General features: G+C 38.4%; 2 protein-coding genes across 7 annotated transcripts in view; both read left to right on the top strand.

Moving 5' to 3' along the window:
* Positions 1 to 26891, top strand: part of LOC127955336 (butyrophilin subfamily 1 member A1-like) — a 270064-nt gene that overhangs the window by 25457 nt on the left and 217716 nt on the right. The gene's annotated exons all lie outside the window — the stretch shown is intronic.
* Positions 7550 to 26891, top strand: part of LOC127955185 (CREB-binding protein-like) — a 37453-nt gene continuing 18111 nt past the window's right edge. For all 5 annotated transcript variants that reach the window (XM_052553440.1, XM_052553443.1, XM_052553442.1 and 2 more), the window contains exons 1-9: positions 7550 to 8189; positions 17729 to 17890; positions 18777 to 19020; positions 23043 to 23156; positions 24370 to 24603; positions 24808 to 24895; positions 26231 to 26368; positions 26443 to 26560; positions 26681 to 26849. In XM_052553440.1, the coding sequence (XP_052409400.1) occupies positions 7620 to 8189; positions 17729 to 17890; positions 18777 to 19020; positions 23043 to 23156; positions 24370 to 24603; positions 24808 to 24895; positions 26231 to 26368; positions 26443 to 26560; positions 26681 to 26849 (1837 nt within the window). In that variant the 5' untranslated portion in view covers positions 7550 to 7619. The remainder of the gene's footprint in view (positions 8190 to 17728; positions 17891 to 18776; positions 19021 to 23042; positions 23157 to 24369; positions 24604 to 24807; positions 24896 to 26230; positions 26369 to 26442; positions 26561 to 26680; positions 26850 to 26891) is intronic.

The raw sequence follows: 26891 nt of genomic DNA, 5'->3' as shown, positions 1-26891 counted from the left end.
GTAATAAAAAAGCTTTCCTAATAAGTTAATCTCTTAAACCTCTGGCATTGACAGAACAAACATAAAGAGACATCAAGAAAAAAGACAAAAGTCTGGCTGAAATAAGCGGCTTTGCCTTCTTTTCTGGCTTGGTCCACCACGGGCCACAGTCGATTCCTTGCTTCCTTGTCTGCGGCTTTGAGATCCTCCTTGAAGCGTAAGCCTCGAGTTTGCAGAAAGGGACTCTGCCTGGCGTGTTTCCAAATGAGATCATCCCTCGCCGTTCTTGAAGTAAATCTGATGATGATCGGCCGTGGATTCCCCCGCTGATCCTCCGAGTCCTCTGAGTCGGTCGAGTCGGTGTACGATGTCCACCGCCGCCATCACTTCGTTCCTCTGCTCCTCTGGGACCACGGCTCTGCACACCTCCTTCACTCTCTCTTTCACCTTTTCCGAGGAGTTTTCAGCCACCCCATGAAGTCGTTTTGGGGAAGTTGTGGCCTAATTGTTAGAGGGTTGGACTCCCAATCGAAGGGTTGTGAGTTCTAGTCTCGGGCCGGACGGAATTGTGGGTGGGGGTAGTGCATGTACAGTTCTCTCTCCACCTTCAATACCACGACTTAGGTGCCCTTGAGCAAGGCATTGAACCCCTAACTGCTCCCCGGGCGCCGCAGCATAAATGGCTGCCCACTGCTCCGGGTGTGTGTTCACAGTGTGTGTGTGTTCACTGCTCTGTGTGTGTGCACTTTGGATGGGTTAAATGCAGAGCACAAATTCTGAGTATGGGTCACCATACTTGGCTGAATGTCACTTTTTTATTTTTTTTATTATTTTTTTTTATGAAGTCACAGGCACCACCTACGGCTGTATCGTTCCTGGTCGTTCATCCGCTATTCCAGTTCTGCAGCTTTTTTCTTATTCTTATTCCATATTTTCTTTTTTCAGACCCATAACATCAGAATGAATTGAGTTTAAACTTTTGCAGATGCTCTCAATTTCTTTGGAGTTGTTCTTTATCATTATTTCCAGGTGGTCTTCTCAGTTATTGATTTTTCTGAAAGAATCTGTATAATGTTGTTCTGGACTTCCATTAAGCTTGGCTCTGAAGCCGCGGCTGGGTCAACATTCTTTGTTTTTTACGGTGCAGGGGTCTTACTTGGTGTACTAGGAGAAGATTCACATCTTCTTCCAACTTTACAGGCGTATGAATGAGTTTCAAAGCCACAGAGAAATACATCTAGATTTAGTCTTTTCTTAGCATTTTATTTAAGAGTTAGACTTTTTTTATATATATACAGTATTGTTCAAAATAATAGCAGTACAATGTGACTAACCAGAATAATCAAGGTTTTTAGTATATTTTTTATTGCTACGTGGCAAACAAGTTACCAGTAGGTTCAGTAGATTGTCAGAAAACAAACAAGACCCAGCATTCATGATATGCACGCTCTTAAGGCTGTGCAATTGGGCAATTAGTTGAAAGGGGTGTGTTCAAAAAAATAGCAGTGTCTACCTTTGACTGTACAAACTCAAAACTATTTTGTACAAACATTTTTTTTTTCTGGGATTTAGCAATCCTGTGAATCACTAAACTAATATTTAGTTGTATGACCACAGTTTTTTAAAACTGCTTGACATCTGTGTGGCATGGAGTCAACCAACTTGTGGCACCTCTCAGCTGTTATTCCACTCCATGATTCTTTAACAACATTCCACAATTCATTCACATTTCTTGGTTTTGCTTCAGAAACAGCATTTTTTATATCACCCCACAAGTTCTCAATTGGATTAAGGTCTGGAGATTGGGCTGGCCACTCCATAACATTAATTTTGTTGGTTTGGAACCAAGACTTTGCCCGTTTACTAGTGTGTTTTGGGTCATTGTCTTGTTGAAACAACCATTTCAAGGGCATGTCCTCTTCAGCATAGGGCAACATGACCTCTTCAAGTATTTTAACATATGCAAACTGATCCATGATCCCTGGTATGCGATAAATAGGCCCAACACCATAGTAGGAGAAACATGCCCATATCATGATGCTTGCACCTCCATGCTTCACTGTCTTCACTGTGTACTGTGGCTTGAATTCAGAGTTTGGGGTCGTCTCACAAACTGCCTGTGGCCCTTGGACCCAAAAAGAACAATTTTACTCTCATCAGTCCACAAAATGTTCCTCCATTTCTCTTTAGGCCAGTTGATGTGTTCTTTGGCAAATTGTAACCTCTTCTGCACATGCCTTTTTTTTAACAGAGGGACTTTGCGGGGGATTCTTGAAAATAGATTAGCTTCACACAGACGTCTTCTAACTGTCACAGTACTTACAGGTAACTCCAGACTGTCTTTGATCATCCTGGAGGTGATCATTGGCTGAGCCTTTGCCATTCTGGTTATTCTTCTATCCATTTTGATGGTTGTCTTCCGTTTTCTTCCACGTCTCTCTGGTTTTGCTCTCCATTTGAAGGCATTGGAGATCATTTTAGCTGAACAGCCTATCATTTTTTGCACCTCTTTATAGGTTTTCCCCTCTCTAATCAACTTTTTAATCAAAGTACGCTGTTCTTCTGAACAATGTCTTGAACGACCCATTTTCCTCAGCTTTAAAATGCATGTTCAACAAGTGTTGGCTTCATCCTTAAATAGGGGCCACTAGATTCACACCTGTTTCTTCACAAAATTGATGACCTCAGTGATTGAATGCCACACTGCTATTTTTTTGAACACACCCCTTTCAACTATATCATGAATGCTGGGTCTCATTTGTTTTCTGAGAATCTACTGAACCTACTGGTAACTTGTTTGCCACGTAGCAATAAAAAATATACTAAAAACCTTGATTATTCTGGTTAGTCACATTGTACTGCTATTATTTTGAACAATACTGTATACATTTTAAGTATATTATATAATTTAGAAATATTCTCTATATTGTCTCGGTAATAATTTAAATATTAAACATGTTAAATATAAAGTCATCCTGCAGGTGACCTTTCATATCTTTTGAGTGTCGAAGCATTTCAAGCTTTAGTGTGTTTTACTGTGATTGAGCAGTTCATTGTATTAGACAAATATTAGAAGCATGCTTTAGTGTTTGGACGTGTAGGATTGTAATTATGAATGGATGGGTTTTCTAGTCATTGCTTATAAGAGCAGCCACCCACATCACAGCATCAAGACCATGAGTTTTGCACAGAAAAGCATCACTCACTCTCTAGAAAATGTAAAATTGTTAAAAATGTGATGACAGGCGCTAGGCGAGATGAAGACAAACATGGTCGTTTCAGTCGTCTTGTTTTAGTAAGCTGAATCCAGCATGCTTTCCAGATTTCAGTGGATTTGATGTTTTGTGCTGCAGAAAGTAGTTTTTTGTTTAAGAGCATAACTAAAGACTCACGTGAGGAAATTCCACAGCTCTGCGTGGAGAGATCCGTTATTTCCTGTCTCATGTGTTCTTGGATTAACATGCATCTTAAAGTGCACGCTGAAGTTTATTTCACACTAAACTAGACTTTACTGATGGTTAGGTCAGCGGTGCCTGCTGTGCTGAAGCAGTGACTGATGCTAGAGAGTCATGGGCGGTTGATAATAGGGCTGGGTTTTGTGACAAACTTCACAATTAGTTTCAATTTGGATTTGCAATCTTGTGATTCAGTACAATACTGATTCGGTTGGATGTATAGTAGGGATGTCATTTTCCATGATCAGTCCTCATTTAAATGAATGATCATTTGATTAATTAATTGTTAACCTCAATTCTGCAAAATGCATCTATTGCATGACGGGATGAGCAAATGCCACCTTAAACACCAGCTTCCTATCCCCAGTGAAAGGGGTTTTAGTCTGAATAAAAGGCTAATAGCAGGATTGTAAAATTAATTGATGTGAGGATAATCATTTATAAAAATGATGAGAGCGTGCAGTAGTTTCATTTGGGATCATTTCACTTTAAATGGAGTTTGTTGGCAGTTTTCTATCTGTCTGAGAGACTGGTGTATGCACCTTTTTAAATGGATTCATGGTGTTCTTTGTATGAAACATGTTTTTGTGAATATTATCACTCAAGTGAGGTACAAAGCTTTGTTTCTAAGAGAAATAATTGGTTAGCAGGCAAGTGTTGTATCGCGACCATGCTTTTGCATGCATGCCGTTCAATGCTGTTACAGCTTCGTGTTCTGTTTTATTGGTTGCAAGCAAATTTTCAAAAATGTATTAAATGTAAATAATTCAGTAAGTAAAATTCACTTTTAATCCGTTTTTGCATCTCTTATTGCCGCAAAAAAATAAATTAGACCATATTCTTTGTACTTTCCAAAATGACAGAAAGCATTGTTAGTGTAAACTAATATAATTATTTTATAGAAATATCATGGGTTTCTGACTATTTCTCTTCAATTTAAACAGTTTGTTTAGTTAGACAAGGCACGTCAAGTTTATTGTTATGTTGGGTGACAATTTGAAAGGGGGGGAAAATTTTAGTGATCATAAATTAAGAATGAATACCTAACTTATTAATTTGTTCCTCATTTTATAGGGTTCCCATGGCTACTTAAAAAAGTCTTAAGATTTCAGTAGTTCTTAAATTTGGGGATGAAAAGTCCAGAATTTGTGATTTGGTTTAATGTGACCGTTCAAAAGGCGATGATTAATAAACACGAGCGCTGCACGTTTCAGAGTCTGGTGCTGCGCGGCTTTGTGTTCTGCAAACATGCAGAGCTGAATAAGTGAACTGGTGGATCAATAAGATGATGATACATTATAAAAATCAAAACAGTAAAACTTATTTTTTATATATAGGCTAAGACTATGTTTCATTTTAAAAGTGACAAATCACAAATATGGTTGTGATTTATTGGATGGGAGTGGTGCTACAAATAAAGTAAAATTAAGTTAATTTAATTTGTTCACACATCAACTGAAAACAGCATAGATCGATTCTTGGGACTTAATGATCAATATCGGTTTATAAAAATCGAGAAATCAGTATTTTTAACCCAGCATTAGTTGGAAAGGTGTCTGAGGTGCTTTTAGCATGATATGCTGCTTGACTTATTGAATCACAACAAATCTTATCATAATTCACTAAATAAACTTTCTTTAGTTGCAAGATTAGTCATACACTGGAAAAAAAATCTGGTTTAGGATTTCCTTTGAAACAATTTTCATTCAAAATTTGCTAGTAAATTTCACAACTCAAAACAATCAATAGTTTACAGTGCTGCTGAAGACTCGTCAGTAAACGGTCCATGTGTGAACCTCTCCTCCATTAAGTGCGCTCCTCTGTAGTGTAACTGTAATGTGGGCCGCTGGGGTGAGAACGGCACACATGCACGCGCGTGTCCTCCAGTATGCATGCTAATTTGTGGCTTTGTCAAAGTCTTTGTGGTCTTTTTGTTTTCCTCATTATTTTTTGTTGCCGTTTTCTGTTGTCAGAGATGGTTCCAGTGGGTGTGTTGTTTGCCAGCTGGGTGTTCCTCCTCTAGTTATTGTGAGCGTGTGGCAGCCGTGGGTGCGCTTTTATTCCAGCCGTGTTTGCATTAGTGTACATACAACCACAGCCAAGCGTGTAAATGCTGCCCTCCACCAGCTTGAGGCAGACGGCTCGCTGTGTGGTTTAACGTCTTGGCTGAAGCATGACTGATTTGGGAAAGGATGCTTTGGGGAGAACATCAGAAAGCAGATGAGATCTGATGCCGTTTGAGCAACTGCCTGGATTCAAGGACACGGTGCTTTTATGGAACCTGATGTAGACAATTAGGCTGACATGATATTTATTACAGTTAATATAATGACAGATATTAAAGCTTGTTTGTGTACACCAAAAAAAGAAAACCATCATTTACTTGGCCTCTTGTTGTTTTAAATCTTAAAGACTTTTCCTTGAATTTTCGACAATCATACTGGCAACTTTGTATTTCCGTATATAAAGAATAATCATAAGTGGTCCATATTACTCCTACACTAGTCTTCTAAAACTATTCAACATTTAAAGAGCAAGTTCATCCAAAAATGTCATCAAATACTCTCCCTTATGTTGTTACACAGACAAAAAACATAAAATATCAAAGTTTTGGTTGCATGGACTTTAAACTGAGGGACTGAAATTATGAGGATTTGTTAAAAATATCTTTCAGAGGTGAGTGAAAGTCTTATGGGTTTGGAACATCATCCGTTGAGTATTTGATGACAGAATTAAAATTTCTGAGTGAACTCTCCCTTTATGGTTTTATTTACAAAAAATCTAGATAGCGATAAAGCTGCTAATATATTCTGTGTTTACATTATAAAAAAGTAGTGTTATAAAAGTTTTAGGAGCACATTTTTAAGGAGCACCTTCAAACCACATTCTCACATAACTTTTAGCTCATTCAATACCAATACCATTAAACTATTTTTTATGACTAGTGTGATCAATCCAGACTTTTTGGTGCATGCATTTTAAGATGCATCTGATTTTTTTTTTTTTTTTTACGCATACAGTATACAGTTTGTGAAATAAAATGAAGATGCTTCGATTATGTGTCATTAAACATGATTTTAAATGTTGTTGTTTGTACACGGGGTTTTCTGAGTCTTATGCCATAAGTGTTGTTTTTACTGTAAAAATTTCTTAAAAGTGGATTAAGACCTAAGACCTGTCTATTTTTAGCCATTGTTTATAGGGGCAAACATTCAAAACTTCATAACCAGTGCTCCAACTGGCTCTTTTTTAAATGCCTGAACGTGTTTTGCAATTGGCACTTTTCGAAAGTGTCTTTTTTGTAGTTGTATACATTTATGCATTTGATGGATGATTTATGCATTTTACAGTCAATCAGATTATACAGTTTATTAATATGTGCATTTAATTCAGGCCAGTTCACAGTACATTATATTTTATCCGGTGTCTGGTTGGAATGCTAGTCAGATTTTCCTTATTTTAACCCTAAAACATAAGCGCCGCTGTTCTTCTGTCATTGCTGGCTGTACATATGACTGGCTGTGTTGGTTTCAGTGGTGAAGAGGTAGACCAGACTAACATGCAGCTGTTGAAGACTAGGGGGCGCGAAGGGTAACCGATGAGCTCTGGAGTGATTCTTATTTTTAGCCATGAATCTGAGTGTTTCCTGCTGAGACATTACAACAGCGTCAACTTCCTCACGCAGTTTTCAAACCAAAACAAAGTTGTGTGTGCAAAGGGTGACCATTATTAGTCAAAACTTTGAATTCATTGTTAACAGGAGTCAAGATGATCAGTGGACTGATATGGGCCGAAGCCAACGTTTTAATAGCAGGATACCTAATGATAAATTGCATTACATTTGCATATGTATCACCACTTATAATAATAGCAGTTGAGACATACATGATTTACCTAACTCAAAATATCTGACTACACCAACAAAAAATAATAACTCTGAAGTACAATTGAGTATTGATGAGGTGATCCCTTCAAGGGCCAATTGTCAATGTAGTGTCAAGTTAACGGTCAAATATTGGCTAATTGTTTGATCAAACTCATTAATTACTTTGTCACTTCGGAGTCGCATGTTGGTTAATTAATGGGACGATGACCCTTTTTTCTCTTTTTCTAGACTTCGTGTCCTTGTTCGACTTGGAGAATGATCTTCCAGATGAGTTGATACCCAACGTAGACCTGGGGCTGATGTCCATGCCCTCTAATGGAGACGGAGGGGTGGGGAGCCGGATGGGGGGCACCGTCCCGGACGCTGCTGCCAAGCACAGGCAGCTGTCCCAGCTCCTGCAGGCAGGAAGCGGCTCTGGTCTGGCTGGAAACCACAGCCCACAGTCTGGAATGGGTGGCCAACTGGGTGCCTTGGGGAAGAGTCCCATGGGTCAGGGCTCACCCGGTCACCAGACCCAACCTCCGAAGCAAGTCGGCAACCCTTCTGGTCAGGGCAACAACAGTCCGGGTATGGGCCTCAATGCAGGTTTCAATCCGGCCATGATGAACAATAACAACCAGGCTCATGGACTCATGGGGCAGAACATGGCTCCGCAGGGGCAGATGATGAATGGTGTGATGGGGCCGACCGGAAGAGGCAGGGCAGCTCCGGGGATGCAGTACCAGGGTCAGACCATGCAGGGAGCACCAGGCGCCGGGCAAGGGGTCAACGTTTCTGGCAGTGTATTGGCGGAGACGCTTACCCAGGGTGCACCACAGATGGGGACACACAATGCCATCAATCCCCAGCAAGCTGGAAACATGAACAAGGTAATTCGACAATGCTACTTTTGAAGTTTTGCATCCTAAAAAATGTTCAGTGTGGTTGGGTTTAATGATTAGGTAAGCTAACTTGAATGTAAATTGTTTGTTTCGACTGGCTTTGTGTATGTTTATTTTTAAGTTTCAACGTATAATTCCTGTGACAAGCTGAAAGACAGTTGCAACCCTCATATATGATTGAATAAGAAATTAAAAATATATAGCTAATAGGTCACATTTTTTTCTTTTGGATGGTAATTTGGAAATTCTGTCTGAAACATTGTACTTCAGATGATTGTAGTTGGCATTTGTTTTTTTTTTTTGGTTTGGTTTGGTTAATATTGCACTGGTACTGTGCTATAGTAGTTGTGTTATAATTATCACTTGCTCACCAATGGATGCTCTGCAGTGAATGGGTGCCGTCGAATGAGAGTCCAAACAGTTGATAAAAACATCACAATAATCCACAGCACTCCAGTCCATCAGTGAACATCTTGTGAAGCAAATCCATCGTTAATTCATCAAGACATTTTAACTAAAACACGAGTCCTCTGTTTGCAATATTGCTTTCTCCTGTGAAAAGTCGCCTCATCTGAATCAGGAAAGAAATCTGCCTAGATCTGCCTAAATGCTTGCAGATGGGAGAACTAAACACACAGTAGTTTGTTTAATCTTTTAATTCATTGTCCATTTGCTTACATTTACATGAATGGATGCGTAAGTATATTACAAGTAAATGATTTATTCTAGAATTTTAACAAATGATGAACTTAACCAAGACGGTGTTTTAATCTATGCCAGCTTGAGCTATACAGTTCTGTGAAGGAAAGATTGCACAGAAAGCAAGTTGTGGCTATCGCATGTGTCTGACTGTTGTGGTTTTACAGGAAACCAATCGGAAACCAGTCTTCTACTCTCATTGTGCTGGTGTCACCAGAGAACGCTCTTGGATGAGATGTTGGGTTCATATTGAGAAATCTGCCAGTCTGTGGAGTTTGCCACTGAAATATTGTGAATAGCATCACACAGGCTGCCAGTGATCTCGGGTTTCCATATCTGCGGTGTTTTTTCTGAGGTGAATAGATGTGCTGTCGGCAGTGTGGCGTGTGTTTGCATTGCACACAGATTATGAGAGTCACAAGTGCAGGTGAAGTCCACAGCAGAGTGCCAACACTCGTGTCTGTACTGTCCGCTCGCTCTGACCTATAGCTGCACAGAGGAAATCTGCTTTAGATGTTTCACTAATTCTGACTTCTGTTTATAGAATTATCCAGTCCATCTTCATAATGTCTAAACAAATTAATTAGTTAATCTTTAGCAGTTTAATAACAAAGTTGACATTTTAACCACATCTTTAATCAAATGAAAATATAACTAATTAATTTAACAGCTGGGTGGTGTGATATGTATGTGCAGTTGGTGAAATGTGAGATATTGCTTTTCTGTTTATATTGCAGTGGAAGTATTTGTATGCCTGTCAGTAGATTGAACTGATTTATTCTATTTCAGCATGAGAATCAGGAAGGTCATAACTTGCTGCTTTAATGTCGACATGAAATAATTCACCGGTTTGATTTTTTTAATGCATGTTTATTGGTCTTATTGTGAAGAAATCATGCATGCAGCTTTTTTTTTTTTTTTTTTTTTAATATAAAGATGTCCTAACTGTGGAATTGCATCCAAGATACTGATTACTGACCCAAAATGTACAAGCCCCAAATTGATTCCTCTTTTGCATCATTTTGCATATTAATGGACATACACCTTTTCAATTTGAACATTCAAGCGATTTTAAAGCATTCAAGCACAAGAAGACACACACAACAAATCCATTCATTGTGTTCTGTATGCACCGTGCGATTTAACAAAAACATTCTGAAGTGTGTCAAATACCCGTCTTGGCGAGTATTCTTAAAAACAGTCAGTTATGTCTTAAGTAAACGTGAACCACTAAGAAAGAAATTAGATGTGTGTCAGGATATTGGATCCAATCATGATATCTTAGAGACTACCCCTAAGGCCATCCTTAAAAATATTCTTGTTTGCCGTAACCCGACCGACCCTGTCAGTTTAGGACAGACTCAATTATCTTTTTATTTTTTTGCTTTTAGGCTGACCGACTTGCCGGTTGTACATTTGCGTTAAGACCGACCAATTTTTTTCCAATACAAAAATTTGTGCTCTGCATTTAACCCATCCGAAGTGCGCACACACAGAGCAGTGAGCACACACCCGGAGCAGTGGGCAGCCATTTATGCTGCGGCACCCGGGGAGCAGTTGGGGGTTCAGAGGGGGGTTATTGAAGGTGGAGAGAGAACTGTACATGCACTCCCCCCACCCACAATTCCTGCCGGCCCGGGACTCAGAACTCACAATCTTTCGATTGCCAGTCCGACTCTCTAACCATTAGGCCACGACCTCCCCGACCACAGCTTCCCCGACTTATATAATTATATTATAGTAAGTATTGTTTACACTATTGGATAACAGATGTCACACTATGGTCCGTGCGTTCGCTTCGTCTCAGACTCTCATTCACTGTCAGAGTCAATGGTTAGCGCTTGGTAATGACTGCGGCTGCAGTAAACAAAATGTTCGCGGTCACTGTTCAAAGTCATACAGGTTCGGGCACCATTATACATCTAAAAACAGCTCGACACCACTTTTAACTTGGCACAAAGTTTTTTCTCACCTCTTCTCCCATCTAGTCTAAAACTGTATATTCGAAAACACTTTATATTCGAAAATCTTTTGCATGAATCGATTGGACCAACCAACACAGGTTTTGAAACTAAAATAGGAAATTGATTTTAATGACCTTTTCTCGGAGCGCGTCCAGGTGTTTTTTTTTGGGGGGGGGACACGCGTATCTAGACATTCAAAATCGATTTTACAGTTGATTCAATGAACACTTGTCTCTCAAATCAAACAGGATTTTTTTCAAAGTGACAACCCAAGAAAGCAAAGTAAACGCTCTCTCATTTGTAGGTTGCATTGACACCTAGCAGTAGATGCAAGTAAAACAGTATAACAGTACCTTATTTTTTTTCTTGTCACCTGAAATTCATACAATAAACATGTTTTTGACAGATTTCAGTTTGTTTGTGGTCTATATGGCCTGCATCAAAATGAGGTTTGCAATGATCAGTCGACGCCAGACCGCAAATTTAACCACCCGTTAAAGCTTGCCTACCAATGATTAGGGATGCACCGGTTGACCGTCCATAAATTGGAACCGGCCGGTTTTTGCTTAAAATACGCAATCGGCTGGTTTTTGGTCTTCTTTAGGCCGATTTTTCCGGAAGCGAGGCCGCGTGCACAGACTACTTTGTAATCGTTCGCTATGTCATTTGTGTGGAAGTATTTCGAAATCTGTGTGCAGGACACGGGCAGCCGTTCACCACTGGAAATGCAGAGATACATGTCTGTGGCACAGATAGCAGGAAGCGATCAGCCGTTGGTGTACTGGCGCAGATATATGAGTCCCTTTCCTGCGCGAGCTTACTGTTACCGGTCGAAGCCCTGAACACGAGTAGACCGTGAAGAGATGTTCAGATCAACTTCTCACGTGTTGGATGAGAAACGAAACGGACTAAACTGACAAAACTTTTTTTTTTTTTTTTTTTTTTTGTAAATTGGAACTTGCATACACGTTTGACAAGCCAGAAGTAAACGACAGTTCTGGATGATTATTTTTATTTTACCTAAAAAATTACATCGACTTAATTTGATTTAAAAATCACTTGCTGTAGCACACTGAGAAAGTGTTTCATTCATCCAATTAAAAAAAAATAGGGTAATGATTCACATCTATATTTTTTTACTTGAGAGAATAGTTATTTATTTTTCATTTGCTCAGGTGAAAAAAATATGGATGTGAATCATTGTCCTAATTTTTTTTTTATTGGATGAATGAAAACACTTTGCATCTTTGTTTTATTCGCACCAACATTATTTGATTTTAACATTTTGGAATAATCTATTTATATAGCATACTTTTATTTAGTCTGTAAATAAAGACACTGGTAAAGACCTTTTTTTATTTAAAACCAAATTTAAAAACTAAAATACTGAATGCAGATCAAGAAATATCTTATTGAATGTGTGTTGATTGTGTTGTTTGGATTGTAGAACTATGCAGTTATTGCCTTTAATTTCACATGGTTACAGTTAATCTTTAAATTTAAGGCGAGTTCTATGTAGTTTCAACCCAATTCAAAAACAAAAGCTAAATGCTGATGTCTGTAATGTAGCTGTTAATTTCAGATGGTTGCAGTTATTGTTTTCAATAGCCAAAAGCCAGTTTGGCCTATTAAATACCAAATAAACATCTTGTTTATGCACACTTTCCTTCTTTCTTGTTTGTTGCTTAAAGATATAAAGATTAAAAAAAAAACGGAAATCGGTATCGGAATCGGCCAATTTGTTTGTAAAAAATCGGTATCGGAATCGGCCATGAAAAATCATGATCGGTGCATCCCTACCAATGATATGAGAGGAGCAGCTTACACTCTCAACAAACTAACACTACTAGCCAATCAGAATGATTTGCTCTTATAAACATGAGACATGTATAATAGTATCCAATTGCAGAGTCACAGATCTGATGAAAAAGTGGAGAAGTGCGACCAAATGCTGCAAAGTGAAATTGTCAAAGATCTTCATATAGCGCATATTTACATAGAAAAGCAAATTATGAAGTAGCAGAGTAATCAGGTCTTCTCCATAAGGACCATGTGATTGCCAGAACAAATTTACTGGGATTTTTGAAAAGGTCCTGTTCACACATTATCTATTAATTAGGTAACTTACCTGTAATTTACCAGTGAAGACTATGTGTGAAAGGGGCTAAACTCTTCTTCTGTATATGCTGTGAATGTGAATTAACGTTCATCTGGAAAAACATTGTGCATTATCTCACCAGATTTGTAACGCAAATCATTTATAAACCTTTGCCAACACAGGAGAATACATCAACCTATGTCTAAACATGCCATGTATTGTACATCGTGATTTCAGAAGTTTGTGCCTGTGGCCAAATATTAAAATTTAATGTATTTAAACATGGTTTAATCACACTGTCAAGTTAAACGTCACAACGCTGTTGGCACACTCTGCAGGTATTTGTTAACCAACTTCAGTACATTGTTTTATATGTTCATATCATGTATTGGCATATTATATTATGTATTTTAACAACGCTGTTCAATAAAATCATGTAATTACTTGGTTTTTATATTTTATTTGAGCCAATTATTATTGCCTCATTGTTAGTTTATATATAAATAGTCATACTGAAGCCTGGTTTGTGTTATTAAAAAATATCATATTACTCAGTTGTCAAAATAATCAGTTGATTACTTGATTACCAAAATAATTAGTTACAGCCTTAGATTAGTTAAAATATTTCTAAATACAACTGGATTGTTTTGCTTTTTGTAATTAAAAGTTCTTAAAAATAGTATTAAAATATTGTCACGTTCTAGTGAACCAAGTATCTGTATTTTGTCTCATCTCGTGAGCTAGGTGTAATGTCGATAAGTGGTGATCTAGCTCATAATTTACAAGTGTATGATATAGCTTTCATTCTTCATGTCAACCATATATTCATGAAAAAAGTCAGTTTGAATAAAGAAAGCAATGACTTTGCCATAATATCCTTTCAAATGTTAAAGTTGCCACCGTCATTACATGATTTGAATGTGCTGCCCACATCCACCCACCGAATGTCAATAGTTGTCTGTTACCTGGCTGTTGAAATCGACATTGTCATGCATACGAGACATTGTCGATATACAATAATATCGTCATATCACCCAGACCTAGTCCATTGCCTTGCTTCTCTTCCATTCATAAATTCTCTCCAGTGGTCTCATGGGATAGTAAAGTGTTCATTGAATGCGCTCTTCAGAAACACACAGGACATAGTACCATATTTTTCGGACTATAAGTTGCATTAGTCCAAAAATACGTCATGATGAGGAAAAAAAACATAAGTCGCACCTGACTATTAGTCGCAGGACCAGCCAAACTATGAAAAAAAGTGCGAATTATAGTCCGGAAAATACGGTAGGTCATCTGGGTACTTCTCTCCTAGAGTTTTTTGAATACTATTAATTCGGACATACTACTCAGCTCACTTACTGTTTTTCACATACTATATAGTAGAAGTATGCAATTTCGGACACCACCCAAGTCTGCTAGGATACTCACCAAGACAGGCATGTTGACATAATTTTTGTGTGAATTTGTTCATTTACCGTATTTTACGGACTAGAAGTCGCACTTTTTTTCATAGTCAGATGCGACTTATTTATCAAAATTAATTTGAAAATAACAGAGAAATGAACCAAGAGAAAACATTACCATCTACAGCCACGAGAGGGCTCCTGTAGCCTCTCCCTGAAAACATAGAGCGCCCTCTCACGGCTGTAGACGGTAATGTTTTCTCTTGGTTATAAATAAATGTGACTTATGCGATTTATGTTTTTTTTCCTCGTCATTAAATATTTTTGGACTGATGCGACTTATACTTAGGTGTGACTTATAGTCTGAAAAATACAGTAAGCACAAGTCTTGAAAGAGAACTCCGTATTTGCATGCTGTCTGAGACGTGGGTTTGTGTGCCTCAGATGATTGCACGCACATCTTCCCATGGCGTGTAAGTTCTCATTCACATCTTCTGGCTCCTGAATGAGTTTAGTTCACACACAGATAGCAACATGTGCTGTTCAGGTCTTACCTGCGCTCCTGTGCTATAACATTTGCAAAGAGTGTCTGGTTTGTCTACGTTTTTGAAGCCAGACTAAAAACTGTTACACCCCTAAGTAAATGAATATATATGACACACAAATATAATTATAAAATATTCCTTATGTATACATGCATGTGTGTGTATTTATATACCCAATAAAGACACCGTAAACACGTGCATATTATGTAAACCCATGTTTATTTTGGATGTTATTAATCCCGATTAATCATTTGACAGCCATATTTATAACTCTGTCTCCTACATTTTTCTTCTTTATCGTTAAATTTTCTTCTTGTATGTAACATCACATTACTTCCTGATTTTAATATATAGGTTAGAACTCATAATGTATATATCAGTTATTTTACATCAACTGCAGCCCAAACTTTCACGGGCTAAAGGTTCATAGTCTATTGTCAGTAGCTCACACAAAATGTTGGTTCAATCCAAGCAAGGTTGTGTTTGTCAATGAATTAAATTCACATTAAACAAGTTGAACCCATTGTGAAATGTGTGTATGGAAAAATATTTTGCCTTCACACAAATTTTTATTTACGGCAATTCTTTTTCAAAATTATACATCTGCAGTATTTTTGCCATATTGTGTTTTGTCTTTGTGTTGAGGGATTTTTCAGTGTCAAATTTTTTTTTTTTTTTTTGTGTGTATTTAATAAACAACAAAACATTAAAAGCCAAATCACCAAAGTGTTTCTGGTTGTTCCTAGTTAGAAAAGTCAAATGACTGTGGAAGAGAGGATTTATGTCTTGCTGTTGTAATGGCATCATGGACCGAGTGTCAGAGTGAAAGCGGGAGAGCGTCTGGCAGCAGAGATGTGTATTGCTCAGGACAGGGAGTTCCTCAGTGTGGCACGTTCAGCAGCGGCGCGTGCAGAGCTAATGGCTGCGGGCTCGTGTTAGTCATGGTGGGGGATGGGACGGTTTACACACGCCGCTGGAGGAGCTCTGATCTGGTGCTCCGCTGCAGAACCATACTGTGAAAGCATTGCTGAAAAGTGCTCCAAGTAACTCGGGTTTAATGCAGTTATTCCCCTACATGCACTTAATTATGTAGCAGTAAATGATGGGTTAAAGTCGATGTGAAATTAACATTCAAATTTTTTTATTAATGCATGTTATCATATTGTGAAATATTCATCCATGCATGTTTCTTAACAACAAAAAAAAGAAATTTAATGTAAATCATTACATTTAAAAAATAATAATAATAATAATTAAATGCTCCATAAAAATTTATAATGGTTAATCATTTGATGAACTTGCTCTGTTGTATTTCTGTTGGTGGATGACATCAGAAAATACTTTATGGTTTTGGATTCCTTTGGAGTAACTTGAGCTGTTTATTGTTCAAACATTTCGATACCTTGATACTGGTTCCTGAACGATCCTTTTTCAATACCAATTTTATAAAAATCTGTTTTAAACAAGATTACATTATAAATCACCTCAAGCACTTTTTGGTTTTATTTTTTTCAGCTTATTCACATTGATCCACTCCTGAGCCACTGCACAAAGAAACAAAAAAGCACAACAAATAAATCAGTACCAGTAGTTTTATAATGTTCAAATAGTTTTCAATTTCGACATCTTTTAGGCTACTTTTACACTAGCTTAGACGATCATCATTTAATTTTCCATTGATTTACTGATAACAGCACTGTCTACATGTGTTTTCTGTTCTGACTAAGAGGAAGCTTATTGGTTGTTTGTCAATTATGTTACACGTTTATAACCCACCCTGTCTGATAATGAATTTCTATTTCACTTCTGAGTCCAGTTCTGTACATAAGAGACCCAGGCAAACACTTCCACGGATGAAACGTGAAGCTGATAAACACACAATTGTGACAGTATTTGATTTGTATGTTTTTTGGGAGATTCTGCCTATTTTCATAATACTGGGTGTTTGCATGAGAAATGCCAAGCAGGTGTAGTGATTAGCTTGAGATAAAAAGCTGCTACATTTATCATATTTCAGCAACATTAAATGGCTAAAAACACATTAGATCACAATTGGAAATTATTACAAACACTCAATGGTAGTTTAAAATGAGTTTTGACTAAAAGCGTAGTAGCAATCCTAAAAATATGATGATCTCATGATGCTACAGTGTGCTTGAATGGTCACGTAACATGCCTTTTCGGTTGTCAGTGGAAATGCCAGTATGGATGAGGATCCTTTTCATTTTAAAGTGCTGTTTTAAATGAAATCACACTAGTGTAAATGTAGCCTTCGCTTACACACTACAGCCTCACGTGTGAACCACGTCTCGGGGCAGAACCGTAAACTAGTGTTTTTCCTGGATACCTCTCCACCAGCACATGATTTAGGCACATTTATCATGCTGTGTGCTTATTGGCTCACTGACATTGACCAGATTAACCCCTTAGGTATCAAAATTTGGTTCCTAGCGACAAGAAATGTTTTGTTACTCAGTGGTATAGAGGCAATTTGGTCGGTACCTAAAAAGTACTGAACTCCATACCAAGCCCTACTTGTGCATTAAACTGGTATAGGAGAAAATATGTCGCTGAGCAGCTGATGACAGTATCTTTTAGTACACTTTGACCTATGAATGTTTGGCTCGACAGCGTCTACGCTACACTGACAGAGAGCAGGACCGCGTGCTTGTGTAATGTCTTGAACGCTCTCGATGAATTTTAATTGAAATGCCTCACTGGCAGCCGTTTTGAGCCACTGTTTCATGAACATTAGGTGAAGTGCTTGAGATCTAGTGAGGTTCACAGGTGCTGATGGTCTTTTTTTTCTCCGTAGATGGGTCTTGCCACCGCTAACGGCCCGTTCGGGCAGCAGTACTCGCAGGGTTCGGTCCCGCAGATGTCCAGCGCTGGATTAAACGCTCAGATCCAGAACAAGGCAGCTCTTCCCAACAGCCTCCAGCCCACCCTGAAGGGTGCTTCCAGCGTGCCAAATCTGGTGAGTAACCCTCCACAGCTGGCTCCAGTTCCAGAACACAACACTTCAGGCCTCTTTTGTCTCTGCGTCACACTTCTGTTCAGCAGCGATTTATTTATTCGAAGAGCTAATTGAAGTGCATGTTTACACGCGACAGAATACGACATAAAGAGTGGATGAACTGACTGAATGAAGCATAAAATTGTGATTGAACAGTCATAGCTGAAAATTAATCCCGGCTGCTCCAGCATTGTGTAAATGGGTCCACAAAGTATGTTTATTGTAAATTGCTTTTTTTTTGTTGTTTTTTTTAACCGAATAGTTAGGGTCAGTACATGTTTTCTTTAATACATTAATTAAATGGTGCATAAATACATAAATTGATTTCTGAAGGATCATGTGACACTAAAAACTAAAATAATGTTGCTGGAAATTTCACTTTGCATCACAGGAATGAATTACGTTCTGTCAAATCACCTTTATTTATTTAGCGCTTTAAACAAAATACATTGCATCAACGCAACTGAACAACATTCATTAGAAAACAGTGTGTCAATAATGCAAAATGATAGTTAAAGGCAGTTCATCATTGAATTCAGTGATGTCATCTCTGTTCAGTTAAATAGTGTCTGTGCATTCAGAAATATATTTAAATAAAAAAAAACTGTTATTTTAAATTGCAATAATATTTCTGAATATTATCAAGTTGTGGCTGCAAAATTTACAAATAAGAAATGTTATATAAATTGTGTTCTTGAAGCCAAGATGACAGAACACATTGTTTTGATGAAGGCATAAAATAGATGCTTAACACCTTCATTCTAACCAACTGAGAATATTTAAAGTATGTTTTTTTTGTATAATAACTGAAATGGAGCTTCTATTTAATCCAAACTCTTCCCTCCAGCTGCAGCAGCAGGTGCCCTCGGTGGGCATGGTCCAGGGACAGGGGGTGTCGACGGGCCCCACGGCCGACCCAGAGAAGCGCAAACTGATCCAGCAGCAGCTGGTCCTGCTGCTTCATGCCCACAAGTGCCAGCGGCGAGAGCTGGCTAACGGCGATGTGCGCGCCTGCGCCCTTCCCCACTGCCGCACCATGAAGAACGTCCTCAACCACATGACCCACTGCCAGGCGGGGAAGTCCTGCCAAGGTGAGAGGCCAAATCAGACCAGTAATGTTAATATATAACTAGAGTCCAGCACTTTACCCCAAGCTCTGAATTTTATAGAAATCGTGGCAGTCATGTGAAATTGTGTTAGTTGATCTGAAAGTGCTTTTGTTTTCCTTCCATCTCTGTTTATCCACAACCATATTTCAGTGGTGACTGTACATCTCAGCGTTGTTAAACTGTCTGGCCGCTCACTCAGGCTTCATGTAAACTTGGGAAGTCACTCATGGCTCTTGTGGTCTCACTGTCTAAGTATGAAGGAGTCTGGAACATAGAAACTCGGTTTATTCCTTGACATGCTTTCACATTGGCAAAAACTCTCTTGTGCATCAGTAGTGTTTTGTCTGATTTATTAGTTGTGCTTGTTAAGATGAACCTGACTGCTTTGTTGTTTTTAAATGCTTGGCTTGCATTGCTGGAGGGACCTGAACCATGTCTAGAAACCTTAATATCATAAGCTATTTTTCTGCACCCAATCTGGACCATTTCACACACATCCAGCAGAAACTGGGATGGAAACATGTTTTGGTTGCACTTTATTTTACAGTACGTGTACTAACATGTACTTATAGTGTACTTACAGTGTATTTATCTAAGAAAGTTCTGGTAACACAAGGTAACTACATGGGTTAGGGTTAGGTTTAGGGGTAGGTTCAGGGTTAGTACCAAGTTATTACATAGTTATTGTAATTACTATAATAAGTACATAGTATGTACATGAGGAACAGGACTGTAAAATAAAGTGCTACCCATGTTTTAATAACAACCAAGTTGTCGCTAAGCTACATTGCTTCCATTATAATGAACCACTCTACACTGGAAATGTGCAGTGTGACACGAATTCTGTATATCTGTGCTGATGTTTTTTTTTTTTACTTGGAATTTTGATTGTTAGTAGATAAAACAGTTAATACAAACTAGAGCTGTCACTTTTGTAAAAAAATCATTTTCGATTTTTAAGACATAAGTGTTCATTGAATCGATTGTATAATCGATTTTCCATGTCTAAAAAAAGACGTTTCCTTTTTCAACGTCAAATAACGGACGAACGTAAAGAGACCACTGGAAACGCACAAGTCAGCAATATTTTTTATTTATTGGCATGAAGTTTCATGCAGAATAACAAACAGCAACAGGAGTGCAACATTCTCGGAAAAAAATATATGCAGAGTGGACGGCTGCCATAACAAAAGAAAAACATCACTGCAGGCTACAACCCGGCTGCATTTATGATTAAGGCATTTCAAAAATCTCCAAGATTATTTTAAATAATGATTCAATCACATTTCAAACAACTGTTCAAAAAATTTAACTTTAAATGGACATGATAACAGGCCATGTGTGTTTTTTTTATTGAACGTAACCGACACTTAGGCTAGGCGGCACTAGGCAGGCATGAAACGCGCAAAAAGGCTAGGGCCATTACAAATTTATTGGACAGGAAAACAAGTCGATCAACATTTTCGGGGTCCAGAGCAGAGCGTTTTTTATTCACTGTATGTCCAGCTGTTGAGAAGACGCACTCCGACCGCACTGATGTCCCAGGGACACTCAATGGTCCTTTTCATAACTCAGAATCTCCTGTAACTAGATGCACGAATGAGGTGAATTCGTGTCTACCACGCCGCGAGACCTCCAGACGCGCATAAACGCGTCTTTACATTGACTTAACATTGAAATAATTTGCGCCAGACTCTCTTTTCGCGTGTGAACACAGCATAAGCGGTCGCTTTCGACGTCACTGGGTCTTATAGGCGCGTAAAATTGCTGGTAAAATTGCGCAACGCATACTGCACTCTAGTGTTGTCACGGTACCAAAATTTCAGTATTCGGTACCGATACCAGTGAAAATCCACGGTTCTCGGTACCAATTTCGGTACCAAAGCAAAACATTTTTTTTTTTATGCTAATAAAAAATAAAAAACACTTTTTTTCACTAAAAATAAAACCAATGCCATTCTTTATACTTATTTAAAATTGTAATTTTTTTTTTTTTTTTTTTTACAAGTAATACAATTATGAAAAACAGTTAACAAGTTTCACCCAAATTTTATTTGTCTTTTAATTAATGAAATTTGAACACATTCTACGGACACAGCTCTCTACGGACACCTCTGCAATTGAATTGCCATTGGCCGTTAAATATTTTAGTTTACTCGCCAGACTGATATATAATTAGAACTTTAGTAATTAGAAGTAAACTTGATAACCATGTTTAAATGCATATTAGTCAATTTAACTGAACATTTTAACTGGAATGGTGGTGGTGCTTTTTTTTTTGTCATTCAGTGATTCTGTAAAAAAAAAAACTGATAAGATAATACTGATACGAATTCTAATAAGAACAACTATAAAAACACACTAAAGATTACTAAGGATTAATTAGCTGCTGGATTCATGAATATTTATCAGGTTTTGTGCATCCGCTCGAACTGATTTGCTGAAATCAGTACGAACGATAATAGGTGAGCGCCAGCCAATGAGATTGCCATTTGCGCATTAACTCAACACACTAACGTTAAAGGAAAACCCAGCTATTCTTAAAAACTGAAGATTTCCATAGATATGCCACTATTTTGACAGGAAAATACACTCGAGGATAGTTTAAATGTAGTGCGTCAAGTCTCTCTCTCTCGGTCTCTGCGTGTGTGTGAGAGAAAGCGAAAGCGATCTGTGTGCCTTCACACTAGAGGTAAACACAGGTGCGCTGTGCATCCATTGAGATGAACTGAATCACACAGATCGCCTGACTGAGAGAAACTTTAAAGCGCTCAGTCAGAGAGTGTTCGACGAGTGAACATATATCTGAGCTAAACTTATACTTATCCTCCAACTCACAAAATGGCGAGTAAAATCTGAGAATTTATTAGCCATTGGCTAATATTAGACATCATTTAGTCGCCAGAAGGAAGATTTAGTCGCATATGCGAGTGATGTACTCACAATGTAGAGGGTTGCTATGTAGTAAACAAACCCGCACGTCTCTGCCATTCATTAATTCACACAGAGACACGCAGAACATGCGATTTGAGATTCCGTCCGCGTCTTCTGCTTCGCAGTAATCATAGAGCTGTATGCGTCAAGAACCGGGTTTGAATGGGACCTCGGTACTACCGGTACTTAAAGAAACCTGGTACCGTCACATTTTAATTTTTTTATTACCAAAGTACCGGGTCTTTTGACAACACTACTGCACTCTCGGAATTCTACATTTTTTTTTTTTTCTGCTTGGTTGTGAGTTTTGTTACATCTATATTTTTTAATTGTTTAATTATTTTAAAATGAATACTGTACATATTTGGTTAAAATCGATTCCCTATTTTCATTTTCGAAACTTTTTTTGGTTGGTCCGATCGATTGTGCAATCGATTTTCGAACTAAAAGTGACAGCCCTAATACAAACTTACTGTCAGGCTCCTTTGAATTGGGTCAGTAACATAAGCAAAACACTTGTTTACTTGCAAACAATGTTGTCTGTCTTTTCTAAATTTGCCGTTACTATGTTGAAACAACCGATTCATGTGATTGGTGCAAATCTGAGAAGTAGTTTTTTTGTATGAAAGTATATCTGGAAGATACTGACAGTGTTCAGAAAAAGTATTAGGCATCATACAGAGGTGTGTGTAAGCTCAGTCCTGCTTTGTGTACAGTGTAACTGCTGTATTTAAGTTTTTTCATAAGTGCTCTATCAGGGAGTGAATTGGCATTTTCATTCCGCCCGCCTACTATTTTTCTATACACAAATTATGTATAATATGCATAATGGTTGAAATGTAATGTTTAGTATTTTATAAAACTTGTGAAATTGTACAAATCATAGTTTTGACATCATTTTATAGTTTAGGAAGTTACCATAGACATGGGTGGTGTTTTCTTCTAGTTTTTGAATGTGTTTTGGAGATTATTATTCCTCAGTTTTGTTCAGGTTGTAATTGCTCAGTAGTGTTACTTGTCCTTGCAGGATATCAAAGTTTTTCTGATTTATTTTCCCTCTGTTTCTACAGTGGCTCACTGCGCCTCCTCTAGACAGATCATCTCGCACTGGAAGAACTGCACTCGGCACGACTGCCCCGTCTGTCTGCCGCTGAAAAACGCCAGTGACAAGAGAAACCAGCAGCGTAAGTCATGCTCCTGTTTAAAATAAACCACCCGCTCTGATGCATTCTCTGTTTGAGTTTAATTTCCAAGCAGGATTTTGAGCATATATTATGGATAAAGATTATACTTAACAGTACTGTATGGCAACATTGCATAAAAAAAAAGTTGCATCAAAACTATCATGTGATTTAATTGGTACAATTAATGACTGCATCTCACAGTTAACTGAACATATATTGCTTATATATTTAGTCTCTTATTAGGGCCATTAAGATTTTTTACAATTAAATGCATTTGCAAAAAAGATAATACACTTATGAAAATCATCCTTTCTGCCCTAATACAAAATTTTGAAAGTATAGAAAAAGCGAAAATTATTTAAATGAACGCAGGTTTGTTCCTCTACTGATTGTGTGTTTGCATCTCATGCTTTGAGATACGGGATCCGTTCAGATGAGTGCTGCCACCTGTAGGTCGTGCGAGCAGCTCGGCTGCGCTCTCAGTGTGAAAGCATGAGACCAGCTGCGGATTCCGGCAGGCAGCGGGACTGTAATCTGACACCGCGGGGGAGGGGCTCCACCCCTGGACACAGATCTCCTGCTCTCTGATTGGACAGCCGATGGCTGACTCGTTTAAATCCCCTTGTAGTGGCAACAGAAGCACGTTCTCTCAGTGTCTCGTGCAGTTCTGCTCTCCGCCGCTACTCAGAGAGCTCCATGTTTGCAAAATGGCTTTTCCACAGTCTTGTTTCAGTGGGATCACTGCAAGATTCCACTTATTCCTAATAGAAATAATTATTGTAGTGTATGTATTTTGTTTTAAGACAGCCCAGATAACTAAACAATAAATTGATAGACATCACCATACTTCCCCCAGTTGATTTATTACATTGCACATTTTTTTTGTATTACAAGTTTTTTTAAATGTTAAGTTTAAATATGCAAATGATGCATCATCTAATATTCATGCACTTATTTTCCATACACCTATAGAACAAAAATCTGAACATTGCATAAAGACAGGTTCAACATTTTTTCATTTAGTTGATAAATTAGACAAAGCATAGGGCATTTGAATATCTCTTTATGTCAACAGCCAGAAAAGCAAAAACATTTTCACCATTGTTTTAGGAATTGTATGTAAATCAGGTAAATGATATATAAAAACTTTCTGAATATATGACTAAAAGTAGATTGATTTAGTTCAACAAACATTTGTTTCTGCTGTTTGCAGCGATGCTGAGCTCTCCTAACACTGGCATGCAGGCTCCGCTGGGCCCCGTGGGCACGAGTCAACCCGCTGCACCCGCCATGAGCAGCGGCACACACATAGACCCCAGCTCTATGCAGAGGGCGTACGCAGCACTGGGCCTCCCGTACGGGAACCAGCCAGCTCCACAGACACAGGTCCCAGGACAGCAGCCCACACAGAACCAGCAGCAGCAGATGCGCTCCATGTCTGCATTAGGTATCACCTTCAATTTGCAAAGAAAGTTAAAAAGTGTTTTTTGAGGAAGAGCTGAATATTTATTGCAAACAAGTCAATGTTCCATGTTCATTATTAACCTTGAAAGCTGCTGTCATTCTTGCATCTGCTGTCAGTATGCACTCAAATGTCCTGCTGCTCGTATCTGTGTGTAACCCTTGTTTGGTTTCCCATCAACATCTTCAGGCACTAACCAGATGAACATCGGCGGTAACGGTATGACCGATCAGACGAACCTTCACACTGATTCCTCTCTCCCCTCATCCCTCAGCAAGTGAGTCTCTTCACCTTCACCCCTCACCTTTAACCTCTCACACACACTGCAGAGTGAGAAATTTCATCTGCAGAATCTAGCAATGTAAGAGAACAAACAATGCAGGGCTCCAGACTAACATTTGAGTCATTTAAAATTTACTTTTATTAACAAAGGTGCAAAATCTACTTTTTATGTACAGAAAATGTACCATTATTTTTCTAGCTTATGGAACTGACCAACTTCAGTGATTTTGTGTGTGATTTAGTAGAAAATTGAAGAAAAGTTTGTGACTTTTCTTACTACATACACAAAAGAAAAGTGTATATTTCTGACACAATCTGATTTCTTGATGATTTTATTTTAAAATAGTGATTATATATTTTTTTAAATGTAGAGAAAAAGTATTGATGAATGACTAATAAGGCAATAAGTGCTCCTCTGCTGCTGTCTACTGGTTATAATTGTGATTTGATGTGTTTTGTAAATTTTACATAAGTGTTTACCACAAAGTATATTTTGTTCATCCCATTAAAAATAACATTGACTGGATCATCTTAGAGCTGTTGGAAATAAGTTGTGTCCTGAAAGTCCTTTAAAAGTGCTTGAATTTCTCTCTCGAAAGGTTGTACAAACCCTGAAATGAATGACATAATGCATTTGCCTATTTCTACCACAACAGCTTACAGTTAGCGTTACCACTTCTTGTTTCCTGACGTATGTCAGTGCTGTTTATAACTGAGATTTCTGTGCAGAATTCAAACGCTTCTCACTGGATCTCGCAGCACTGTTGCATCTGTGCAGAAACCGTGTCGCAAAATCAACTGTGGCTCCCGAGTACAGCTGTTCTGAGCTCTGACAAGTTTGTTTGCGTCATGGTCTGAGCTGATAAACAGTCGGAGCTGTGCAGCTGAAATGTCGCGCTTTCTTTTCGTTTGCGGTGTGTTGCTTCTTAAATGCAACAGAAATAGCAGTGCTTACGAGTTGGGCTTTGTGGTTGTCGCATCAGTGTGAACGTTCACAAAAATGAGTCGCACCGACAGAAAAAATTATCGTAGACTGGAGCCCTGCAATGTCATTGTGGAATGTGCAATTCTGTAGCTATAAGAGGTTGAATGTTGAAATCTGAGATTATAAAAGGGAAAAATATAAGATTTTTTTTTTTTTTTTTTTTTGTGTCAAAGAACTGCTTTGTTCAAAAATTACTAAAATAAACAAAAATTTTTTTAATTGATTTTCTGCTAAATTAAGTCACACCTGTTAGTTTTTCCTTTTTGACTTGTTGAATGCATGTTTTTGAGAATGAGTTCTACCATGTGACATTTGAAAACTAATGTTGTAATCCTGCTCTTACAGTCAGATGATGTCAGACGGGTCGAACATGGGCATGACGGGGAACCTGCCCACAGCTGCGCCGCTGTCAATGCCTGGCATGAAGAAGCCCTGGCACGAGCACGTCACTCAGGACTTGAGGAACCACCTAGTGCACAAGCTGTGAGTTGGAGAAGTTGTCATTTCATAATCACGATTTGTCAAGGCCAATTCTCTTAACACTGTATTCCCTGCAGAGTTCAAGCCATATTCCCGACCCCAGACCCTGCAGCACTGAAGGACAGACGCATGGAGAACTTAGTGGCTTATGCACGTAAGGTGGAAGGGGACATGTATGAGTCTGCCAACAGCAGGGTAAAGCACCTGAACCTTTCATGCTATGTTTTAACCTTCCTTCAGGAAGTGTTTTGTGACTGTAAGAAAGGACTAGGTGGCCAATGTTTTATATCCTGTAATATCTTGTGTTAATATCAGGATGAGTATTACCACTTTCTGGCTGAGAAGATCTATAAGATCCAGAAGGAGCTGGAGGAGAAGAGAAAGTCCAGGCTGTCGAAGCCCCAAATGGGTCCCCAAGGTCCTCAGCAGCCTGGTCTTCCCCAGCCCAACGCTATGGGACCTGGACAAGGCATCCGGCCTCCAAGTTAGTGGGTTTGTTTTTTAATGCTGTGATCTTCTAGATGTT

The sequence above is a fragment of the Carassius gibelio genome, chromosome A3 (assembly GCF_023724105.1).
Source record: "Carassius gibelio isolate Cgi1373 ecotype wild population from Czech Republic chromosome A3, carGib1.2-hapl.c, whole genome shotgun sequence".
Classification (NCBI taxonomy): domain Eukaryota; kingdom Metazoa; phylum Chordata; class Actinopteri; order Cypriniformes; family Cyprinidae; genus Carassius; species Carassius gibelio.
Note: the sequence above shows the minus strand (reverse complement) of the source record. Positions and strands in the feature narration are given on the sequence as shown.